General features: G+C 44.0%; 1 protein-coding gene across 7 annotated transcripts; it reads right to left on the reverse strand.

Annotated features, from left to right (window-relative positions):
- Positions 1–578: 578 nt before the first annotated feature.
- Positions 579–20,653, reverse strand: LOC134616912 (transcriptional repressor p66 alpha-like). Of its 7 annotated transcripts, none has more exons than XM_063461989.1 (11): positions 20,162–20,653; positions 10,519–11,033; positions 8,789–8,921; positions 8,417–8,545; positions 6,621–6,698; positions 6,377–6,496; positions 5,952–6,131; positions 3,802–4,060; positions 2,831–3,252; positions 2,609–2,732; positions 579–1,968 (listed from the first exon to the last, which is right to left on the reverse strand). In XM_063461989.1, exons 2-11 carry the CDS (start codon positions 11,028–11,030, stop codon positions 1,829–1,831), a joined length of 2,097 nt encoding a protein of 698 aa, XP_063318059.1. In that variant the 5' UTR covers positions 11,031–11,033; positions 20,162–20,653; the 3' UTR covers positions 579–1,828. The 7 variants fall into 7 exon arrangements, with proteins under 7 accessions (XP_063318059.1, XP_063318058.1, XP_063318053.1 ...); XM_063461988.1 differs by having other exon boundaries at positions 2,474–2,732; positions 5,952–6,107; positions 20,162–20,651; XM_063461983.1 differs by having other exon boundaries at positions 2,474–2,732; positions 20,162–20,651.
- Positions 20,654–21,926: the final 1,273 nt, after the last annotated feature.

The following is a 21,926-nucleotide window of genomic DNA, read 5'->3' on the forward strand; positions in this document are numbered from 1 at the left end:
AGTGTGGATCCATAAATTCATGTTGTTTATACCAAGTTCTGACTCCAACATCTTAAGAAATCTTAATTCATCGGCCCAGGCAATATTTTTCTAATCTTCTATTGGCCAATTTTAATGGACTCATCCAACCTGTAGCCTCAGTTTGCTGTTCTGATCTGACAGGAATAATACCTGATGTGGTCTTCTGCTGCTGCCCTTTGTTGAAATGAGTGCTTAAAGCTGTCTGGCCATTCTCTAGACTCCATCTGATCTCTGACATCAGAGTATTTTCTTCAACAGAAATGCTGCTCACTGGATCTCAGTACCGGTAGATTAGCAGTTTGTGAAATATGCCAGCCAGTTTGGCACCAACAACTGTGCTGCATTCAGTCCCTTTTTAAAAATCACCCTTCTTCCTCATTCTAACGCTCAAATTAAACTTCAGCAGGTCATCCTGACCACATCTACATGCATAGTTGCTACCATGTGAATGAATAGATATTTGTTAACAACATACATATGGGCCTAGAATCGAAATTCATAAGAGCAAAAATGTCACAGAGGCAGTGATATCCCAAAACAGCAAACGAAAGCAGCAGTTTAAAATGTAATATTTTTTATTATTTCTTTCAGGAGCTAGGAAAAAAGTAAACCAAATAAATTTAAACATAACTTTGTACATTGCAATTAAGATTACTGGAAAGCAGAGAAATTATGCATTATGGTGAGGGGCACAAGATAACGATGGTCTTGTGTAATCCAGAGTCTTAATCTTAATTGTGTAATCACACAACTCTGTAACTGTGTAATCCAGGAAGCTGGAAGATGTTTCCTTTAAGGACTGAGTCGAGGCTACATGTAGCCTGTGTCTCACGTGGACAATGGATAAATATCGGAGGCAAGATTTCTGGCTCCAGTGTGGCGAATTCAGCTCCTTCCGAGTTTTGCATTTTCTCAGTGATGATGTAACACTCAAAATAATCTTACAATGTTGACAATATAAAATAAGCAAATTACAGATGGTAATTACAGATGAATTAAGCAATGACACCACGCTTCTTCAGCTAAGGTGCAAAATGGGCTTAAGGATAGGCATGCTGTTAAACAGGAAAAAAAAAAGAAAGAAAAGAAAAAACAAAGCTAGAATAATCTTCATTTGTGGAAACCACATTATACTGAGTGATCTTAAACATCAGTCCAAAAAAAAAAAAAAAAAAAAAAAAAGAAATAAAGGAAAAAAAAAAAAAAAAACAACAACACAAAAATAACTTACGGTAAATACAAAATAAATTCAAACCTTTAACTACATGGGTGGTGTAATGAAAATTTTACAACTTGGTTATTTTGCTTTTACTTAAAATAAATGTGTATTTTGTCGAACGTGAACTCTTGGGTGTGATACAACTATTCAAGTGTCAAAAGGTTGGGTGCGTTTCACCCACATCATGGCAGAAAAGGGCTAACAAGCCTCAAACAGAACGCTTATTTTTATCAAAGGTACTCGCAGCAGACATAACCTCCTATCACACATCATCATTTGAACGACCCTGTCTGGAGGACAGAGCCCAGAGGAAGCCCTTCAAGTATTTTCTTCTTTAACCAGTCAAATCAAAATGGTTTCTGCACAATTATCAAATAACGGTGAACCTCAAAAGAAGAAAAAAAAAAACATTAGAAAATAAGGAAAACTAAAACAAGAATCATACAAAGGTATTAATTAAGGAACGTTTCTTCACTTTGAGAGATTGTAATTGCTTAACAAGTCCTGCGGGGGCGCTGTGGACCATATTATTGGAGCTGAGGAACTTGGGACAAAAACTAGTAAATGAGTAGCGGAGTACGGCTTCGACTATTTCCACGCGTTTGCAGTCTGCGAGATTGACGAGCGAGAGGGGATCATGTCCAGCAGGTACTCCCTCTGGCGAGCGTCCACTGTGGCTGATGTCTTGTGACCCGTCAGGCTGGGGTTCACGTAGGCCATGGTCACTCCTGTGAACATGCAGCAGAGCGGCAGGTCAGGTCAGGGCGTGGAAAAGAACTGCGGCGTTACGTCTAATGATTTCGAAAAACACTGTATGATTGTGTAACACCTGAATGTAAAGCCACCCACGGCCCCATAACGCACGGACAGACACCAAGGAAAAACGAATGAGAGTTATGCGCTAATCTAACACACAGTAGTGAGACCCAGGAAAAAGTATTAAAACCACCAAACTGAGGGATTACAGCAGGAAAACAGATTAATTTCCAGAAGGGGTGGGGGTGGGGTGGGGGTGCCTTGTCCGAAAACATTTCCTATTCATCATTTTCTTTCTAATGTGTAAGATTACAGTGATCACAATTTTTTTCTTTTTAGAAAGAAGACAAATTAATGATAAAAATAAAAAAAAAAGTTGGATTTGGGGTGTCAAAGGATTGCTTTTGGACCAGACAGGAATTTGAGAGAGAGCAGATGTCAGGCGTCAGAGTTGGGCTGGTATTAATGCGAGTCTACCTGTGTTGCTGCTGCTCTGCTTCTTCCATGCAGTGGATGAGGCACTACCTCCGCTGATAATCCTGTGGCCGCGGATTCCACTGCTGCTCACCTTTGAACTCTGCACAGAGCGGTGGGAAACATGGGCGTGCTTACCTGGCCGGCTGACCAAAGCCGCGGCCGCCACTGCGCTCTGCAGCTGGGAGGAGGAGGAAAAGGAGTGGGGGATGCCTCTCACCCCCACTGATGAGACACCGTGGGACAGGTGGCCCTGTGAGCTCTGAGGGAGGTTGGGAGACACAAAAAGGCTGTTTGAGCTACGGCTGCTTTGACTCTACAGGTGTTCTCTGAAAAAAGAGAACAAAACCTGATTCCAACCTGCTTGATGGAGTGATGATGAATGAGGTTTCCTCGGCTGGCCTGGTGGTGGTGCTGGAGGGAGGACACTCTGGCCTGAACTTGCTTCAGCTGCTGAGCCACCAGATGCTCTGCCTTCAGTGACGAAGAGGCAGATGAAGCGGATGATGAGGTACTGTGGGAGACTGGTGAAGATGCCTGCTGAATTATACGCTGCTCTATTTCTTGCTCTTGCTGCAGTGCTTTGACAAAGGCGGCTTTCAGCCTATTGGTATGCTCAGCTTTCAAAGCCTTTTTCTGGTTAGATGACATGCAGTCTTCACAGAGCACCGCCCCGCCTTTCGTCTTGTCCTGCCTCCAACGACAGGTGAAGTCAGTGTTGCACTGGCTGCAGATGAAAGGTTCTCTGATGGTGGGCTTGGGCAGGGCTACACCCGTTTTTCCTGGTTGGAAACAGAGACAGGAAGCCCAGAGGCAATGAGCAAAGACAGAGCAGTGTGGCATCAAATAAGCACTGAAGAAAAACAGACACAAGCAGACAGATATTTAAATCCTGGGTGATAGTGGAGATGTCTTCACTCGGAAGGAACAATAGAAACAAAAATAAGCAGGCCAATTAGTAACAGGGGGAGGACAGCAACTAATCGCTATTTTCATTTTCATTACTGAGGAACATGACAGTTATTTTCCTAATTAATCAGTTAATTGCTTGCTTGCTGTTGCTTGCCCCAAAATGTCTATCAATATTTCCCAAAGCTGATCGTGATGCCACAAAATTGCTGTGTAGCCAGAGATACTCGTTTTACTACCATACAAAATAAAAAGAACAAACTGTTAAAACCTAATTGCTGCAAAAGGAGACCAATTGGCAACCCTGATTATGAATGCCTTTAGTGATCACGTCTCATTATTTTTCTGTTGAACCACAGCTCAGTTCACCTCTATAACAACAAAACAAAGCAAAGCACCAAAAGCTAAAAATCCACACATACCTCTGTGGATGGTATCCAGCAGATTCTGCACCACTTCTTCCAGTCCCACCAGGTAGATGAATTCATTATTGGCTGCAGAGGGCAGGAAGTTGAACTCTGGGGCAGGTGGCTTGGGTGGAGGGATCTCCAAGAGGGTCTTCTCCAGTTGCTTCCGCAGCGCAAGTTTAGCTGCAGCCTGACGGCTTGCTGGAGAGTCATTCAGACCCACCACGGACACACCGCTTCCTAGAGAAGAGCCCTTCAAACTGGATGAAGAGGCCTGCGTAAACAAGCAAAGACAGGAAGAAACACATGGTGTAAATATTCAGCCCAGCCCACAATAGTGTCTTAAAGCTCTGTCACAATGTATTTCACATTTGTGCCAATGTCAAATACAACACAATACACAAAATCTGACTCATCTGATGATCTGTCTACAAAAATACCTGCTACTTATCAAAGATGCTGACTTCACACACACCTGGTTAGTCAACCTACTTTATTCCCTGGGCTTTATCCTTACTCTTTGCCTGTCAGTTCTCCAGAAAAAGTCTGTTATGGGTGACTGTGCCATGTTCTCCTGAAGTCAGAAGTGTCCTGTTTAAGAGGCACCGACATAACGGCCAACTGTCCTGGCCAGAGGACCCTTCTCTGCGATTGGTTAGCCTGGTTCAAAATGAACTCTCCATTGCAGTAACTAAACATTCTGAACAGTCTAATCTATGTTTCAAATTTATTGCTTCAGTAGCAAGGCTAAGCTAGTCAAATGAGTGATGGAGCGCATCATCTGCCTGAGCACAGTTTGTGAGCCTGAGCATCAACAGGCTTCAGAGTTTTTATTCGAACGATACATTACTCAATTTCTTCGAAGTTTAATTGAGGACTGGGAAAACTTGCTGTCTGCCACCTAATGCAGCCCTGTGGAAAAATAAGCTGCCAGAACCTCCTTTAGCAGCAATAACGTGATGTAATCATTTTCTGTATGACTTCCTCAGTCTGTCATATTGATGTGGAGGAATTTTGTCCCACACTTTCATTTATGCACAGCTCTCTTAAGGTCCCACTGTAGCATTTCACAGTCTGCCTGAGGTCTGGACTTTGACTGGGCCATTGCAACACCTGATTCTTTTCTTTTTCACTCATTCTGTTGTAGATTTGATCATTGTTCTGTTGCATGACACAACTTGAACCAAGCTTTATCTGTCAGATAGACGGCCTCACATTTAACTCTAGAATACTTTGGTATACAGAAGTGTTTACACTCCACTCAGTGACCAGGAAACCATCACCCCTCCACCAGCGTGCTTCGCAGTTGGTATGCCGATATGCTGTGTTTGGTTTTCGCTAAATATGGTGAAACATTTCCACTTTGACCTTGTCTGTCCAAAGGACATTATTGTTTTTTGAGGTTTCTGAGCATTGCACAGTCTGACCTTGAATTTGCTGGGACGACCACTCCTGAGTAGATTGTGACATTGTGTGTGTTCACACACACCTGAATGCTCCACACCAGCAAACTGCCAAAACCCGTTTTCATAAAGGTGCTCACGCTTACTGATGATCAGTTAACCAAGTGCATCTGATGACCATCTGATCAGGCTGCTACATACCTTCTGAATTCCTATTGAAATGGGCAGTGTTCATTTTCACATGACTGTACATCTACAGGCTGACGGTACATCTTAGTCAACCTGTTTCCCCTACAAGTAACAGTTTGCATTACCTGCCCGGCTTCCTATGGACTGGTAGATAAGGGTTCTTATTTGTTTTATTTTCAAAACTAAATGTGAGCTAACCAACAGTTTAGACTTCACTTTTTGTACTTTCTGCACACTTGATTGCACCTCAGCGTTGTAGATAATCAATGAAAGAAGTAGTTATTGAGTGAACCATTCAAGATTTTTGACTGAATTCCCATCAGTTAAATTTAGGATTCTTTGTAATATTAAATGCTGAAGGCAACACATACACCAACGTGCAGTGGCTACAGCTTTCTCAGTTATAATCAGGAGCAATTTGAACTCTACACATATCAAATTTAGACAAAGTAACAAAACTTTAACTTCATGGTATAATACATCCTACGCTTCCAGCCTGGAAGAGTGAATCACTTCTCTGCCCACTCTTATTGTTTTTTTTTTTTTACATTGAGGGACCGGTGACATACTAACCAGCGTGCTGCCGACTCTGATGAGGCCTGGTTGGATCATTCCTCTCTGGCCCTGGGCATCAGAGTTCCGGGGACCCAACAGCAGAGGAGGAGGACCAGACCCCGAGCCTCCAGAGGCAGCCAGCTGTTGCTGCTGCTGCTGGCGGAGAGCCTGAATCTGCTGTGGAGACACAGAGATGGGCTAACCACGACAATGAGAGGTGCAACACAGACACGAAGGTAGTGGAGGACGAGGAAGGGACATCAAAAAGCACCAAAGCAAAGAACACACAGAAAGAGAGAGAGGCGCAAAGAGAGAACATAAGTCCTACGTTTAAATATAACCTTTTCCCTATAGTCTGTCTCTTTAGAGTAAAAGACAACACTACCACGAAACACCTTCAGGCTATAATTAACTTGACAAGGATGAGTTTTCCCATGACTCACCTGTGCCCCTCTAACCAGAGGTGGCATGATGATCTGGGAGCCATGTTTAGACGATACCTGCTGCCCTCCTCTCACCAGGGGTGGAGGGATGACAGTACCCGAGCTCCTCCCTGTCAAAATCTGGTTTAAAGAAGAAAAAAAAAAAAAAAAGGAAAGAAAAAACACACCGTGAGAAGTGGCATCACCTACAGTGCAACTGTGCTTTCAAACAAATAATGTGCATGTGTGATATTAGTGTATTAACCTGTGGAGAGCCTTTACTGCTTGCAATTGTTCCTCGAATTAGAGGAGGAGGAGCAGATGAGCCAGATAAACCTGAGGGCTGAAAAACAACGTACAGAGATATTAAACTGAAACGATGCTTCACTCTGCTGAACAGCACAAGCTTAGATGAACCAAATGTTGAATCGCATCGTCAATCAACATATAAATAGCGGCTGTCCCTGTCAACGAAATGAACTGCATGTAACACATGGTTTATCTGCACCATCAAGGCATCACCTGCATTATTCAACAGTTATAATGGCTTTAACCTATATATTTGAATAAAACCTAACCGAGAGTCCTTATCACTTTTTAAAATCGTTTATTTACTTTGTTATGTAATAATTATGAGGCTGTTGTCATGGTTACTGTCAGTTTTACTTAATAGAAGTCGCAGATTAGTGTGATTTGTTGTGTCATCTTTCTGTAACCAACGTTTTTCATAAATGTATTTAATCACATAGTCTGTACGTAAACAACAGATTCCTACCACAGTGACTTGAGCCGTTGGACAGTGCTCTGCTGTTTTCAGCATTTTGGATTCATCCGATTTCATTTTGGATGGATTTGACACATAGCAGTAGCAACCCTAAAGTATACATCACAAAATGAACATTGTGTTCCTCCCCCAGCCCCTCTGCTGGACATTAGAAAGAATGCAGGTTTTAGCAACTTCTGCATTGGCTTCACATTTTAGACCCATCTTTTCTCTGCCTTCTGTGCATCACCTTTGACAAGTTTGACTTTAGTCATTTACAACAAATTATCATCAAATAAAAAAGAAAATGTGCAGACGACTCGTATAATCTGAAGCTGTAGGTGAGAGATTGTAGGAGAGGCTTTTAATGTTAAGGGCCAATTTGTAGCTGCTGCTGCTCCCTTACAAACTCATATTGTGGGTTGGTGTCTTCTAGACTTGACTTATTTTTCTAACCTGATGCGTGTAAAACAATACTGAAAATTCAATAAATGAATTAAAATACTCTGAATATAATGAACTAGGGGGCTGATCTCATATGTGTTAGCCAAATGATCGTACATTAAATCAGCTCAACCTACAAATCATCCAACACTGAACACACCTATGACCTCCCAACTGGCTCAGTCACATGAGTGACAGGAACCCCCTTGCCTCTGCTGACTGTACTGAATTTTCACGTAGGCTACCAATTGCAAGTTGGGGTTATTAAAAGAGCTTGACTGTGTTGCACACCCATGACCACTTTTGATCGCAAAGTGATTGAACAGGTCACCTGATACGAGGCAAACCTTTCTGCAAACAGTTGCAGTGTAACTCTAAGAGACTCGAAGGTTGGCAAATAACTGCTGTCTGATTTATACATGCATCAATCTGAACAAGTTTTGTCAATGAGCACACTCAGGGGACTCCACTCAGCTGGTTATATTCTTGTTGAACAGGAAGTCTGCTGAGCACAAATGTAAGTTAAAGTGAGGTTTTTTTTATGTAGAGGGCAACAAATGTGATTTTCAATGATTTATCACTGTTAATTGCTGTATTATTAGAAACAGATATAATTGCCAACATGAACACATTCAAATGCAGTCAGACTGACTGTATTATGGTAACATTTATGGGAGATTTTAGTGACAGCGTTGGGATGCTTGACAATCCACAGAAAACTGTGCAGGAACTATAAGAGAATCACTAAAGATCAATGACCTGTTGGCAGATTTGTAATATTATCCCATCAATATCTATCCCTACACGTGGAAGAGTGCAATGATGTGTTGATGTGGGCGAAAGCTGCTAGTTACCTTCTGCAGAGTGTCCCTCTGAATTTGGCTCTGCCGCAGTTTCTTCAGCAGCACGAGCTTGGCCTCCTCCAGTCTCAGCTCCTCCTTCAGCTGCTTAATGATACGCTCCCTCTCAGCTGGGCTGCTCTTCTACATTCAACAGAGCACAGCGGCACTTACACCACGCACGTTACAAAAAAAACTGAAATCCCTTCAGGTGACTGAACATCCCCTGATTCCTCTGAGTCCTCAATCCACCTCTAACCACACAGTGCAACATCTCTGAGGTCCGAACTTGCTCGCACCCCCAGTACTAAAATCTATAAAAGCTCACAGCTAAGTGAGTCTCGAGCTCTCTCTTCCAATGCACGATTTCTGACTTTGGTCTCTCACCATGAGCAAGTCCGTGTCCAGCTCTTTAAAGTGGCTGAGCCCGTTCATCGGTGGACTAGGGGAGTCGTTATCTGACAAAATGATGACGTCATCATCTTCAGGGGATGGAGGGCGCTTCTCCCTTTTTATACTCCTGGACAAAAAAAAAAACAAAACAAAAATGTTAATAACAGCATTTAAATTGATGTTTCTGTACGGATTACATCCAGTGTGTTCCTTCAGTACTTTGAGGGATGTTATAATCATCCTACTCCACAGCTTGACCATTTCACTACTTCTTTCTATCATCTCTCCATTCTAGTCAAAAGTCAAAAGATGCATAATTTGAATGTGTTGTGCATGAATGGGTATACTCTTGAAACATCAGCATCCCCAGTGAAAAATCACACATGTGATTTGAGTTTAAAGACAGGATTTAGCTGCGCCGTTCGAGTTCGCAGTGGCAGATCCGGCTAGGTTGAGAAGCTTCAGAACATGTATGGCGGTTTGAAGGAAGATAAAGCACAACTCGACCGCTTCAACTATTGGCAGCCATTACTAATGCCTGTATTTAAGGAGGTCTGCTCCTCAACCACAAATATAATTTATGACCGCAGGTTAATCCTCTTCGCTGTAATCTAACAAGTCCAGACAGCTCTCCGCACAGCTTCTATTCATGTCGAAGCTTTTCCAGCAACAAGGGGAACAGGCTTAAATGCCAAGGAGGGGCAAGGTGTGACTGACTTAAAGCTCCGGTGAAGGTCTTTAAGTCACAATGAAACGGCTGCTTGAGAGCACGCATTTCCTGTTGAAACAGGATACTGTTGGGCAGGCGTCTGAAGCATTTGGAGTTGACCTGCATTCACGTAAACTCGTCACACAAGGCACGCTAAGGAAATCTTGGAGAATTTTGGGATCAGCCATCACTTATGCACATTTTACTCATGGCCTCCCCTCCAAACACTTACAGCTCCTACTGCAAAGTGACTAGTTGAGCTGCAGGCTATATGTGAGAGTAGATGACCTAAATACTTTGACTAGTGGCACTCAAAAACTGAAGGGCAGGAGGAATGCTCCTGTTAAAATAAGACAGGCCTTATGATTGCACAGATTATGCATTTCTGTGAAGCATAAGAATTTGGTAAAGTCAACAAATGACGACACGCGGCCCGTCTCTTCTCCTCGCCGTCTTTTTTGTGTGTGTGTCTGTGTGTTTATTCATGTGTGTATTAGTCTCTCCTGAGGGCTTAGCGCCATCATCACTTCCTGTGGATTAATCACTTCTCTTCCAAAGAAGTCACGTGACCTCAAAGTCATCATCACGTGACACGTTCACTTTTCCTCCCATCTCTCCCCCCTCCCCCTCCCCTCACTGTTCCTTCCACTGTGGAAACCATGGCAACAACCGGCTGGAACCAGTTTGTGACACACACGGCTTCATTTTGTGTTCGGGGAGTTTTTAGGGTTCAGGTGGTGGAGAGGGGGGAAAATGGAGGTAGAGCAAAAGTTCAGCATCACCTCTGAGCCACACACACATGCAGCAGGATTACAAAAGCAACTTTGAAACATTTTTAGCCTGTTCATATTCAAACAAGGTGCCATTTGTCCTTTTCTAAAACCCCATAAGTGGGTTTTTAGAACAAAAAGTCTAGACGAGGAGCCGGCAGTCCTTCAGAAAAGCCACAAGGCGCCTTCACATTATTTTTGTGCTTGTCAGAAGTGAACAGAGTTTACTGTGAACTGTTTCTCACCCTTTGGAGGTGCTCATGTCCACGGGCTGCTCTCCTGTCTGAACTTCAACCTTAATAGTGGCCTTTACTTCCCCTGCGGCCAGCATGCCGCCGGACGCCTTTGGCTCCGCCTGCCGGACGCGGCTCCTTGTGTCCATTGCCCTTGCTTTGTCATTGCAGTCAGTCCGATTGTCTGAGCCGGGTTCGACCACCTGCTGTCTCTGGGACCGATTCCGATCATCCTTCAGCGGCTGGGAGGTCAAGGGTAACACTAAAGATAATGGCAAAGGGCTCTGATCCTGCTCCTGCTCCTTGTCATGCTCTAATCCGGGCCTAGTCCGGCTCTGACCATCCTGTGCCAGAATAAGGTCAGGCTTAGGTTTAGTTTGTGTCTGTGTTGGCGATTCAGACGGGTCCAGTTTAGGTTTTTTGCTTTCATTGTCGGCATTGGAGGTTTCTACAGACTGTGGGGCAGCCTCCCTCTCCAGTGCCCTCTTCTGGCTGCGTGTCTGGCGGACAGCCTCCTCAGACATCCCCTGTAAATAGAAAGAAGAAGAAGAAGAAGAACAGTGTTACGTGATGTGTTCAATAGTCAAGCAGGATCCCAAAATGACACAAAAACAAAAAAAAAGTTTAAATTGAAAATAGGGAGCATAAAAACTCCAGTAAAAGGAAATGTCCATTTTTATTGTATGAAGTTGGAAAACATCACTTAGGTATATTTAAGATTCTACTCAGTCAAAAAAACAAAACTTTTAAAATCATATTTCCATTTCTAAAAGAACTGAAAGTGAAAGTCCTTGTATTTAATTTACAATACCTATTTATAGTCACATGCTTATGGTCTACATCAGGGTCAACGTAAATATATATTTATAAAAATAAAAACTTAAAAATGTGAATAAACTGCCTCAAAGTGTTTTGAGTGGATTTGTCTGATGTTGGGTGAGACAAGATTTAAACACCACCCCTCAGCTGCACTTTTCCAGCTCATGGCTGCGTCACATACCACCTTGTTTTCCACTGGACACTCCCTTTTTGCCTTGACTGACTATGATCGTATGATATTAGCCACGGCCGTATTGCCGCCTCATTGGCAGATCTTTATGTGACTTTACACTTGCCAGCCACTTTATTAGGTACACCTTTTTAACTTCTCATTAACACTGTTATCTAATCACTCAACAACACGGCAGCGACTCACTTTATTTAGGCATGTACACATGGTCAAGACAATCTGCTGAAGTTCAAACTGAGAATCAGATTGAGAAAGAAAGGTGATTTAAGTAACTTTGAATGTAACGTTGCTGTTGCTCCCAGAGGAGTTGGCCTGAGTATTTCAGAAACTGCTGGGATTTTCCTACACAACCATTTCTAGTGTTTACAGAGAATGGTCCGAAAAAGAGAAAATATCCCGTGGGCAGCAGTTCTCGGAGTAAAAATGCGTTGTTAATGCCAGAGGTCAGAGGAGAATGGCCAGACTGCTTTGAGCTGACAGGAAAGCAACACTAACTCAAATAACCACTTGTTACAACCAAGGTATGCAGAGGATCTCTGAATGCACAACATATCAAACCTTCAAGCAGATTTGATACAGCAGCAGAAGACCACACCGGGTGAATCTAAGAACAGTAAACTGAGACTTTGGTTCACACAGGATCACTGAAAGTGCACAACAGGAGACTGCCTGGTTCTATGAGGCTCGATTTCTGTTTCAGCAATCAGATGGTGGGGTCAGACTAAATAACATGAAAGCATTGAACCATCCTGCCTTATATCACTGATTCACAGTGGTCATAGAGTAATGGTATGGAGGATATTCTCTTGGCACGCTTTGGATCCCACAGTATTAACTGAGCATGGCTTAATTTTATGATCAGTGTACCCTTATACAAAGCTCAAACTGGTTTCTGACTGGTTAAACATGACAATGAGTTCACTGAACGGGAGGGTCACATCATGGATGTGCAGCTACAAAAATCTACAGCAACTGTGTGACACATCAGTATGGCCCAAAATCTGAGGAATGTTTCCAAAAGACAGACAGACTATACTAGCAAACTGGATGTATTAAAGTGTTCTGTCAGTGATTGGTTGTTTTCCATTTCATCTACTCTGTATTTATCCTATTGAGCATGTAGTGTTTGATGTTTTACAGTGACCCTGATGTGAGCTATAAGGTAAAATATGTCGGCCAATTAATAAAGTGCTGCTCGAACTTTAATTTCTTCTGATCGCATATCCTTAATGTGGTAATCTCAGGCACACAGCTCTGACTGCAAGCGCAGCAGCCTCACCCAGGTGCTCTTCAAACGTCCTGTTAGTGAGGGGCAGCCAATCAGAAGAAAGCTATCTTATAAGGAAAGGTGATAAAACAGCTTAATTCAGACAGTGGATGAATTGAGGGGCTGCACCAAGGCACAGAGTAAGACAGAAAGGTTATGATGAACTGTGAGAAGAAAAATAACAGAGCCCCTTTTATTTAGGCTCTAATCCAAGTCACATGTCATTCTCGCAAGGCTAACACGGTAGGAGAAACCTGCAGGTCTATTACCCAATAATAAATTAAGGCGTCTATTTTACCCCAACTGCATTTGCGATTGTCCTCGTGTCGTTCAATAATGACGCAGACAAGACTGACCTTGAACCAGCTGCAGGGGACATGCTCTGAAAATGGCACCCAGACAAAACATGTTGGATTATCACGGTCACATGGCCAAGATGTTGACTCAAGTATAATTCCAAAACATCCCATTCTCCAAATCTCAGTCTAAACTAAAAGCCAGGAGAAAGGGGGACACTAGGAAAAATATGGGCGTACTCAGAAAGTGCTCAAGTGTTCAGGGCAAAATAGAAAATCAAAATATGCACTTGAGAGAAGCAGAAAGGTCTTTTGAAAGACTGCAAAGAGAAAAAAAATGCTGCAGAGAGATAAAACATCTATGACAACATCGTAATCAAATCAGAGTTAAAGGGACTTGGGGTAAAGCGAAAATTCACTGGAGCATGAATTCTGTTCAAATATTCATAACAACTCATGAATCCAGATATTTTAGAAATGTACGTATTCACGTGGAGGGATTTTTCATTGGCTGCGAGGAGCTCATGATGCGTATACAACTCTTTCTGAGTGGAGCACCATATCCATTACTGTCCAATATCCCCTGAACACCAGATTCAATCCCCACCAGATGTTGACATGGCAGCGGTAGTGGAGATGAGGACATACAGCGGCTCGCTCTGTCAGGCGCACGAGCATTACAGAGTGCACTTGTGCCCTCGCAGAAGTGCACCAGTACATGGTACATAGTGTCACACATTATCCTTACAGTAGCTGCTCTGAATCACTCAGAGTCGGGTCAGAAACGAGAGCGGACACACGGGAAGACGGCAGACACTCCACATCAGTCAATACATGTTGATGGTTTTGATAATGGCCTATCAAACTGTTTGGCTGTACATCTCTGATGCACTTTCCATATCAGTGGATATTGACCCATTTATGCATAATAGCATCCTGTGCACTAAGAAAAGACTTACAAAAGGGTCAATCATCCCACTGGTGACTCTGTGGATTTGGGCACGTGCCTCTGAGGTGTTTTCTGCCCCATCAAGTACACACGATGCTGTATTATCTAAACACTAATATACCTAAATATAGGTATAGTGTGAGATTATAAGGACACAATATGACTCATAATTTCCATTACTAGTGGTGCTGATTGTGCCGCGGACTTACGTACTGTAGTTTGGTACAAGAATGATTATGGTGATATGATCACGAAGGATTTACTCAGAAATTTTTATATCCAAAGCAATAGCAAAAAGCCAGGTAAGGCTCGCTATTGTTCACTGTGTACACACTCATTGAATTGGTTATTACTGAATGTGTAAAAAGGCAAATGTTGATCCATATGGCATGCTACACACAGAGAGTAGACAACCTGTGCTCAAAGTTCACAGGATCTCAAACAGACAGCACATTCAGAGACGCACAAAGGATCTTGCTCTCTGCTGGAAGAGCATGAAGAAGCAGCAGCGCACCGCAGTTATGTACTTATGCATATTTATGTCTTTATGTTACAGAATCAAGAGCCAGTCCTCCCAGGACTGTGGAGGCCCTCAGTCTGCCCAGCGACGCGCCACAGGAAGCTACGTTCCTTTTTTTGTTTTGTTTTTTTGGAAGGGTGTGGGAAGGAGGAGGGGGGGGTTTCGCTACAATTAACCCTTACAACCTGGAGTACTTCTCCGTGACACACACCGTATGCGCTTCCAACCCCTCCTCCTCCCCTTCCTGTTCTCAGAACGGCTATGGCGGCGAGCAATGAGCGCACTTAATGTATCCATCATGCGCACATACAAAATGCACGCAGGGTGACAATGCAGCATGCAGAGCAATCACCTGATAGCAGAGAGCTGACTAAGTTTTTATAATACTCTGACATCACTGAGACACACATGACATGACCCTTCCCAGGATTCAGTGGGACACACAAAGCACTTTTCCTGAGAACCGGTTTAAACCGGTTAGCTTGTGTGTGTGTGTGTGTATGTGTGTGTGACTCTGTCAGTGTGTGTGTGTGTGTATGACAGAGAGAAGCTGAAGCTGGTTTTAACCCTTCAGGTGCTGGAGCAGGCGCAGGGCTTCCACACTGACGGCCATTATACAGTGTGTGCGTATGTGTGTTTGTGTGTGCGCACGTGTGGTGTGGCGGGGGTGGGGTGTTGTGATGACATTATTAATTTCTGGCGCATATAGCTGTGAAATGATGCTGCTGGAAGGAATTAGACATGGGGAACGCCACCCATCCCCACACCCACCCCAACCTTACACGGGCACTGACCCTATCTTTGTAATGGGGGATCTTTAATGGCTGGCAAGTTTCACATTTCATCTCCATGGCAGTTTACACACACACACACACACACACACACAATTCCTTCAAACCCTCTTCGCGCACACGCGCACACACACACACACACACACACACACGGTGGAGCATACCACCTCCCACCCAAGAACTTGACATCACATGCAACCAGTGCAAAACCTCTGAAAGCAACCGAAAGCAAAACTGAACTTTACATGTCTCACAAATTCAGGCTATATAGCCAAACTTAACTGCTCACTTTTCACACACACACACACACACACTCTAAGAGGAAGAGCTACACTGTCCACTTCAATATTACACTTGTTATAGCAGCAGGCGGAGTGATTAGTGTCATGGTATGATCTGAATCACATTGTATACAACATTATCCTGTTAAATATTCAAATCAGATGGAAATCCTCAAACAGCATTAAACGACACTGCAAAGACTTGACAGCACAGCGAGAGATAGCGCTCATAATTCTCACGGCGGCTGGGCTGACTGGTTGATTGTCACTTCTTTAGCACATTTTCACCAGACCAAAAGTTTACCATCTGCATTTCTTCCCAAAGTAGAAACATTCACTTGATTTCGACCAGAAGCTGCACAGTCCCTTTGGTATCTGGTGAAAAGAAGCTACATTTTTCTGTCCTTGAATGATAACGCCATTTTTTCCCCCACTAGTACCTACTCGACTCAACTCTACTCGACACTTAGGTGGTAGTACCTGGTACTTTGTTAGTATCTACTTAGCCGGGGTTCTAAGCGAGCTGAAAATGTAATGTCAACAGACTGCATGCCACTGACTGGCCAGAAAGTGATGTCATTGGATGAGTCATGAGAGAGACTCCTTTGCAAGAATCAAACTCGCCATTTTTGAACCCCAGCTACATGGAAAAAGACTCCACACTAACCGACACTGTCCACCAACGACGAGGTGCAGACGATGTCCTCCATTGTTGTGTTGTTTTGTGCCGCATACTCACAGTGTTATGGCATTCAATTGTAATGGAAAATGACCGAAACCGATTTGAGTCGAGCAGAGTAGGTGCTAATCTAAAAGAGCCACATGAGCCACCCAACTGAAGCCCATTAGATATTAGACAAAAACATCTGAATGCACACTGTCGTTGCATTACTAAAACTCTTTATCAGTGTTTTTAAAAAAGGGTAACATAAATAGCTGTAATTTAATGACATTGAAGAACAAAGTTAAGAATCCAAGATTCTGCAGGTTTTGCAAAATGTAAAGTCTTGCAGTTTCGTCCTAAAGCCACAAGTCTGTAATTGTAAAACTAGACTTCAGTTGGTCTTCCAGTTTTACAGGGACACAACAATGTAGGAAAACACGGCATCACTGCTGCTTTCAGAGACACATTTTCCAAAATGATGGCAATTTTGATTTTTTTCCAATAAAGTTACCGTGTGCACACTGTGCTTTCCAACATTTAGTTGTGTTTTGGAGGTTTCCATGTGCACACTACAAGAATGCCCACAAGACTGGTCCTCTAACAAGTCCTGCCCATGTCACTATATTGTTTAAGAAGTGACCATTAATGAGAATTGACGTGGCCCATACATCCGTGTAAGACGCCTGACCAACAGTAATACGAATGGCACATATGCAAGTTGACTCAGTGTCCAGAAAGTCGCCAATCCAACTCTGGTCAGCTGTCTCAAATGCCTGATAAACATTTGATTCCTTTTTGTGAGATTTCTCCAATCAAACCCAATCATCTCATTAACAACTGGAGTGTAATTAAATCACAGTGATCACTGCCACATTATCAAGCTGCAAAGTGCAGGTACTTAACTTTCTAGCACGTGTGGCTTTCACCAGCGTAAAATACACATACTTTAATCTAGTATCAGGTTCCTACCACTATCAGGGTGTTGTCTTCTCTGTCTTTTTCTCCTGCTATGAGGCAGTTATTTATCACATTGATCCTGTCAGCTATCAGTCAATCATCTTCACTCACACCAGCAGCCTCGCTCTCAATTATCACTGATGTCCACCTTTTCATGCAGTATGTGTTCAGCACTTTATTTACCCACCGAGAGACCTTTTACCCTGTGAACACATATTTCTACATCACACGGGGGCTTCAGGAAACCGTGCAACTATGCGGCCACTCTACCTTGGAAAACTGCTGAACCAGCAAAGTATTCGTTTCCATTACCTGGTTGCATCTGTCAGAATAACAAATGATAGCAATGATAGTTTCCGTGCACTAACTAAAAAGCAAAACCTTCGCGGCCCCACTCACAATAGAAGAATTTCATCGGAGCGTGTATGCTTAAATAAAATGTTGCTTTGGAGCTAGTTATGGCCAAAGCTCACTTTTGTGGGTCACTGACTTGCTCAGTTAAATAACTTCAGATCTTGAGAGCTCAGAGCTTCACACGGCAGCCAACGTCACCATCTACACGAAACGGACTGAAAAGGCAATTAGGGAGCAACCTGCTCCACATGTATTTGATGACGTCTCTGATGCTTGACCAAACAGGTCGCCCTGTGACCCCCAGTAGTTATGTGGAGCAGCTCGAAATGTGGCTAGCAGATGACCCTTTACAGAACAGTAGCTGATTGCACAACAGCCCTGAACCAGCCTTGTGTGTCTGTGTGTGTGAGAGAGACATCGCTGGAACAGTGCTTTCTGGAATGGCTGAAAATTCATGCGCTGTTTCTGACTCACTCAGTCTTGTCATTTGAATACAAAAAAACACAATCACTCTGGGGTGGATAGTACTACTACTGCATCACGCTGCAGATGCACAGTTTCTACACCATCAGGAAGGACAGGTAGCTCAACAGCCAAAGCGCTCCCCTCTCCTCTGACCGCCCCCTTCACTAAAGGCAACCTGCACACTGTTGACATGTAAATAACGCTTTACAGGGCCTTTGTTCACACAAACAAGCGAGGGTTCATTCCAGATCACCACAAAGAGGCAATAAAAGTCTCCTAAAAGCAGCAGCTCGCTTTTGCCACAATGCCATCCCCAGCTTACATGGCACGCATGGGACTTTTAAGTGGCTGCATTGTGTTGCAATGAGAAGTACGAACTAACAAAAACTGATAGGAATCCGACAGAAAACCTAGATTTTTTATTTTATTTTATTTTTTACAGCTGTCTTAGTCTTACAATAGTAGCATTTAACCACACATTTGTAGTTTTTTTGGATCATTTTCACAAGCCGTCTTAATTTTATAATCATTATTTTTTAATGAATAAAAGACGATTATGTAGCTTAACAAGAAGAACTTCACTGCAGTAACTCTGATTGTGGCTCACACTTTCAGGCAATAATGCTACTTGGAAAGCAAGTTGATACAAGTCAGCAGACATTAGACAGCTATGTCCTCTGCAGGTGACGGTATGCAATAAGACGCTGAAAATCAATCAACTGCAAAACTAATTAATTAATTAACCAATTAAAGGCTTACACGATCACGACTCAGCAAGAGTAACCAGTGCCGTCACAACACGGCGTCAGTCCGCATGTGGCTCGCTGCACACACCATGAGCAACGCCGGCTTCCGTCACGTTCAGCCATTAGATATCCCCACGTTTTAAATCCACCTCAGCGCGTCCGCATGAACGGACGGCACAAATTTAGCGGCGAACTGGTGTGACGGCAGAAATCCTGAGCCCACAGCTTTGTCCCGAAGCGCTGCAAAAACTCGTGCTGTGGAAATGTGTGCACGCGCCTGTGTGTGTGCGTGCGTGCTCCTGTCTGGCTGAGAGGAAGAGACAGAGAGGGGAGTGTGTGCGGTGTGTGTCAGTGTGTGTGTGTGTGTGTTCAGCTTTAAGAGGAGGAAGACTACGGTTGTCACAGAGAGAAGTAGGAAGATTAGCTACCAGATAGCAGAACCAATACTGGTGCCACGGGGCTTAAAGCGGGCAGCGGCGTCCACCATTAACGTTTCCAGCCGCCAGTACACAGTCCAAAAAACCAAACTCAGCCCTTTAAAAACTAAACCCAGCCCACACTTACATGTGCAACTAGCCGGCTTTTTTTATTATTGACACCGCCTCGGAGGAGGTGTGCGTGTTATTAGTTAGCGAGCTAACATTAGCTACATCGCACAAACAAAAACACGAAGCCACTTTTAGCTCGGATAAAGGCACTTGGTGTGTGTGACCACCAGCGGCTGCCGGACACTTTAAGCCAAACTACTGAAAGTCCTCCAAGCCGGGGCAAGCCGCTCGTCAACATGACCCCCACACACAACCAGAACCGAGCCCGAATCGTTGACCTGGCTCGCACCCCCGATGCGGGACAGCCGTCGAGCTCAAAAAGGACCCCCAAACTTTCGCGATACTGCCCTAAAAGTGCGGCTTTAGGAGGCTCACCGGGACGGTTTACCTGTCTGTCCCCTCCCGAGGAAAAACCTTCGAGTCGGAACTCATAAATTTCATCGACCGGCCCACGGACTGAGCCGCCGCCGCCGACGACCGTCGAGCCGCTGGCGATGTAACGTTGTAATCCTTACCTCGTTAAACGACTTCTACCGCACCAAATCAAGTCCAGCCATCACATTTACTCGCCGGTGCTCCCGAGGAAACATTAAATAAAAGAAATTTTGGCTGAGCGAGCCCCCCCTCTTCTCCTCCCCAGTGCTCAACCTTTGGCTCTGCGGAGAAGTGTTACTTTTCAACAGCCCATCAGCTTCTTTATCGTCACAGATAGGTGGAGGAAAACCTGGCTCCTCTCGACGAGTCCGAATAAAAGGCTCCTCTCGATCCCCTCACTAAAAAAACTTCAGCTTCACATAAGTCAACTTACTCGGTAGCTTTGTCGCCCGTTCTTCGCCGATGGTCGACCAAGGAATGTTTAATCTGCAGTTAACCTCGATAAATCGTTGCTTTTTTTGAAATCCAGGGGATATCCTCTTTTTTCGGCCCTCCCCGCTGCCGCGTCTGTTGCCAAATAATGCGCCTCAACACACATGGAGCCGCTGCGTCCTCTTAGTGGGCATGCGCACCTCGCCATACCAGGGCGACCGGATCACATCATGTAAGTCACTGACCACGGAGGGCCAAAGCGGGACGACAATGTCAGGGCCCCCCGGGGTCCCCGGAGTGACCCGTGAGTGTACCAGCAAGTGTACAGATCCCCTCCAATACACACTCACACACGCACACACACTGTTACAGTAGGGACCCATGAATATGTAAAACACCACATATTTCATCCCAAACACTCACTAGCATCCTCTTTGAATCACCACAGCTTCTACGGTGGCTCTAACTCCAAGTCAGGACTCAGCTCACAGATGCCAGAGTGGCTTTATTGCCAGCCTTATGAGCACGGTGACACAAGTAACGCTTCAAACTTACCATGTGGACAAATAATCAATTTGCACACAAAACAAAGCAGACAGCAGCTGCAAGAGCGAGGAGACAATCCGCTCAACTGCACCCGGGCCCGGACCCTTAAAGGTCTCCAAAGTGCAAGCAAATGCTGATTTATTTCTACTTAAAGTATGTTATGAGCTTAATGGGGGTGGTCCTGCTTTATTTCATAATGTTGAATCTGTGCCTGGCAGAGGCGAATGTGACTAAATCGATTTATCAAACCCTTATTTATTTATTTTTTTTATTTTTTATTTTTTTGCTATGTTGTGCTGATGTAGTCCGTATAGACACGTATTTAATCACGTTAGTGGTTCATGTTGTCTTTATATGCCTGATTAAAGCTCAGATTGTTCACATTCATACAGTCAGTGAGTGATGCATAGTAAACATGCAACCCAGCAGTTTAATGTTTGCATTGTACATGATGGTTTGCAGGGTTTAATGGGGGGAGGGCAGCTGCAATTCCCCCCCAAGACTTAGATAGATGTCATGTGGGGAGTAAATATACATATAAATACTCCATAAACACGTTGTCTGCTGAGCTCAGACTGTGATCTTACACAAGCAAAGTCAGCGCCATGTTTACCTTCAGTGTCTCTACAGCAGAAGTGCATCAGCGTCACATCCTCAGCATCGTGTAATTATCCGGCCTCACATTTGTCTCCCTGACCTCAAATTATGATCTAAGGTAACCATCCTCACTTATCTCCTGATTCAGGGTCACTGTGTGCAGCAGCATGTGATGCAACTCAGAATAGATCCAAGTCCTGAACCCAAACATTAAGGCTATTTGTGTCTCTCTTTACAGTGAAGAAGGTGTGTGTGTGGGGGGGGGGGCACAGAGGAGGTTTGCTTTAAAGAGCGGTCAGCCAGCCCTGCAGTTAGAATCAAATCCAAACATGCAAGTCCAGAGCACTCTCAGCTGGGTTATACTATGCCAGTGACAGAGTCCCTTCTGTAAAAGCTCCAGCTGGCGTGCTCTTTCATGACAAGACCTGCATCGCTTCAAAGCATCCCTGTGAACTGAACTCATCCTCATTCGTCCACTACCGTGCATATAAATGGACATCCATATGTAAACGTGTGTGTGCCTGGAATACAGCGATCTAAGTACGACAGAAGTCCATAAAGACTGAGCGGGAGCGGGAGTGCTAGCCTCCAGGTGGGTGGAGAGGGGGGTGGTTAGAAGTGCT

The sequence above is a fragment of the Pelmatolapia mariae genome, linkage group LG18 (genome assembly GCF_036321145.2).
Source record: "Pelmatolapia mariae isolate MD_Pm_ZW linkage group LG18, Pm_UMD_F_2, whole genome shotgun sequence".
In the NCBI taxonomy this organism is placed as follows: Eukaryota; Metazoa; Chordata; class Actinopteri; order Cichliformes; family Cichlidae; genus Pelmatolapia; species Pelmatolapia mariae.

Coding starts and splice junctions, on each gene's coding strand:
- LOC134616912 (XM_063461983.1), bottom strand. CDS start 11,030: ATGTCTGAGGAGGCTGTCCGCCAGACACGCAGCCAGAAGAGGGCACTG. Junction 6,497..6,620: donor GCAGTAAAGGCTCTCCACAG/GTTAATACACTA, acceptor TCTTTAAACCAG/ATTTTGACAGGGAGGAGCTC. Junction 3,253..3,801: donor GCTGGATACCATCCACAGAG/GTATGTGTGGAT, acceptor GTTTCCAACCAG/GAAAAACGGGTGTAGCCCTG.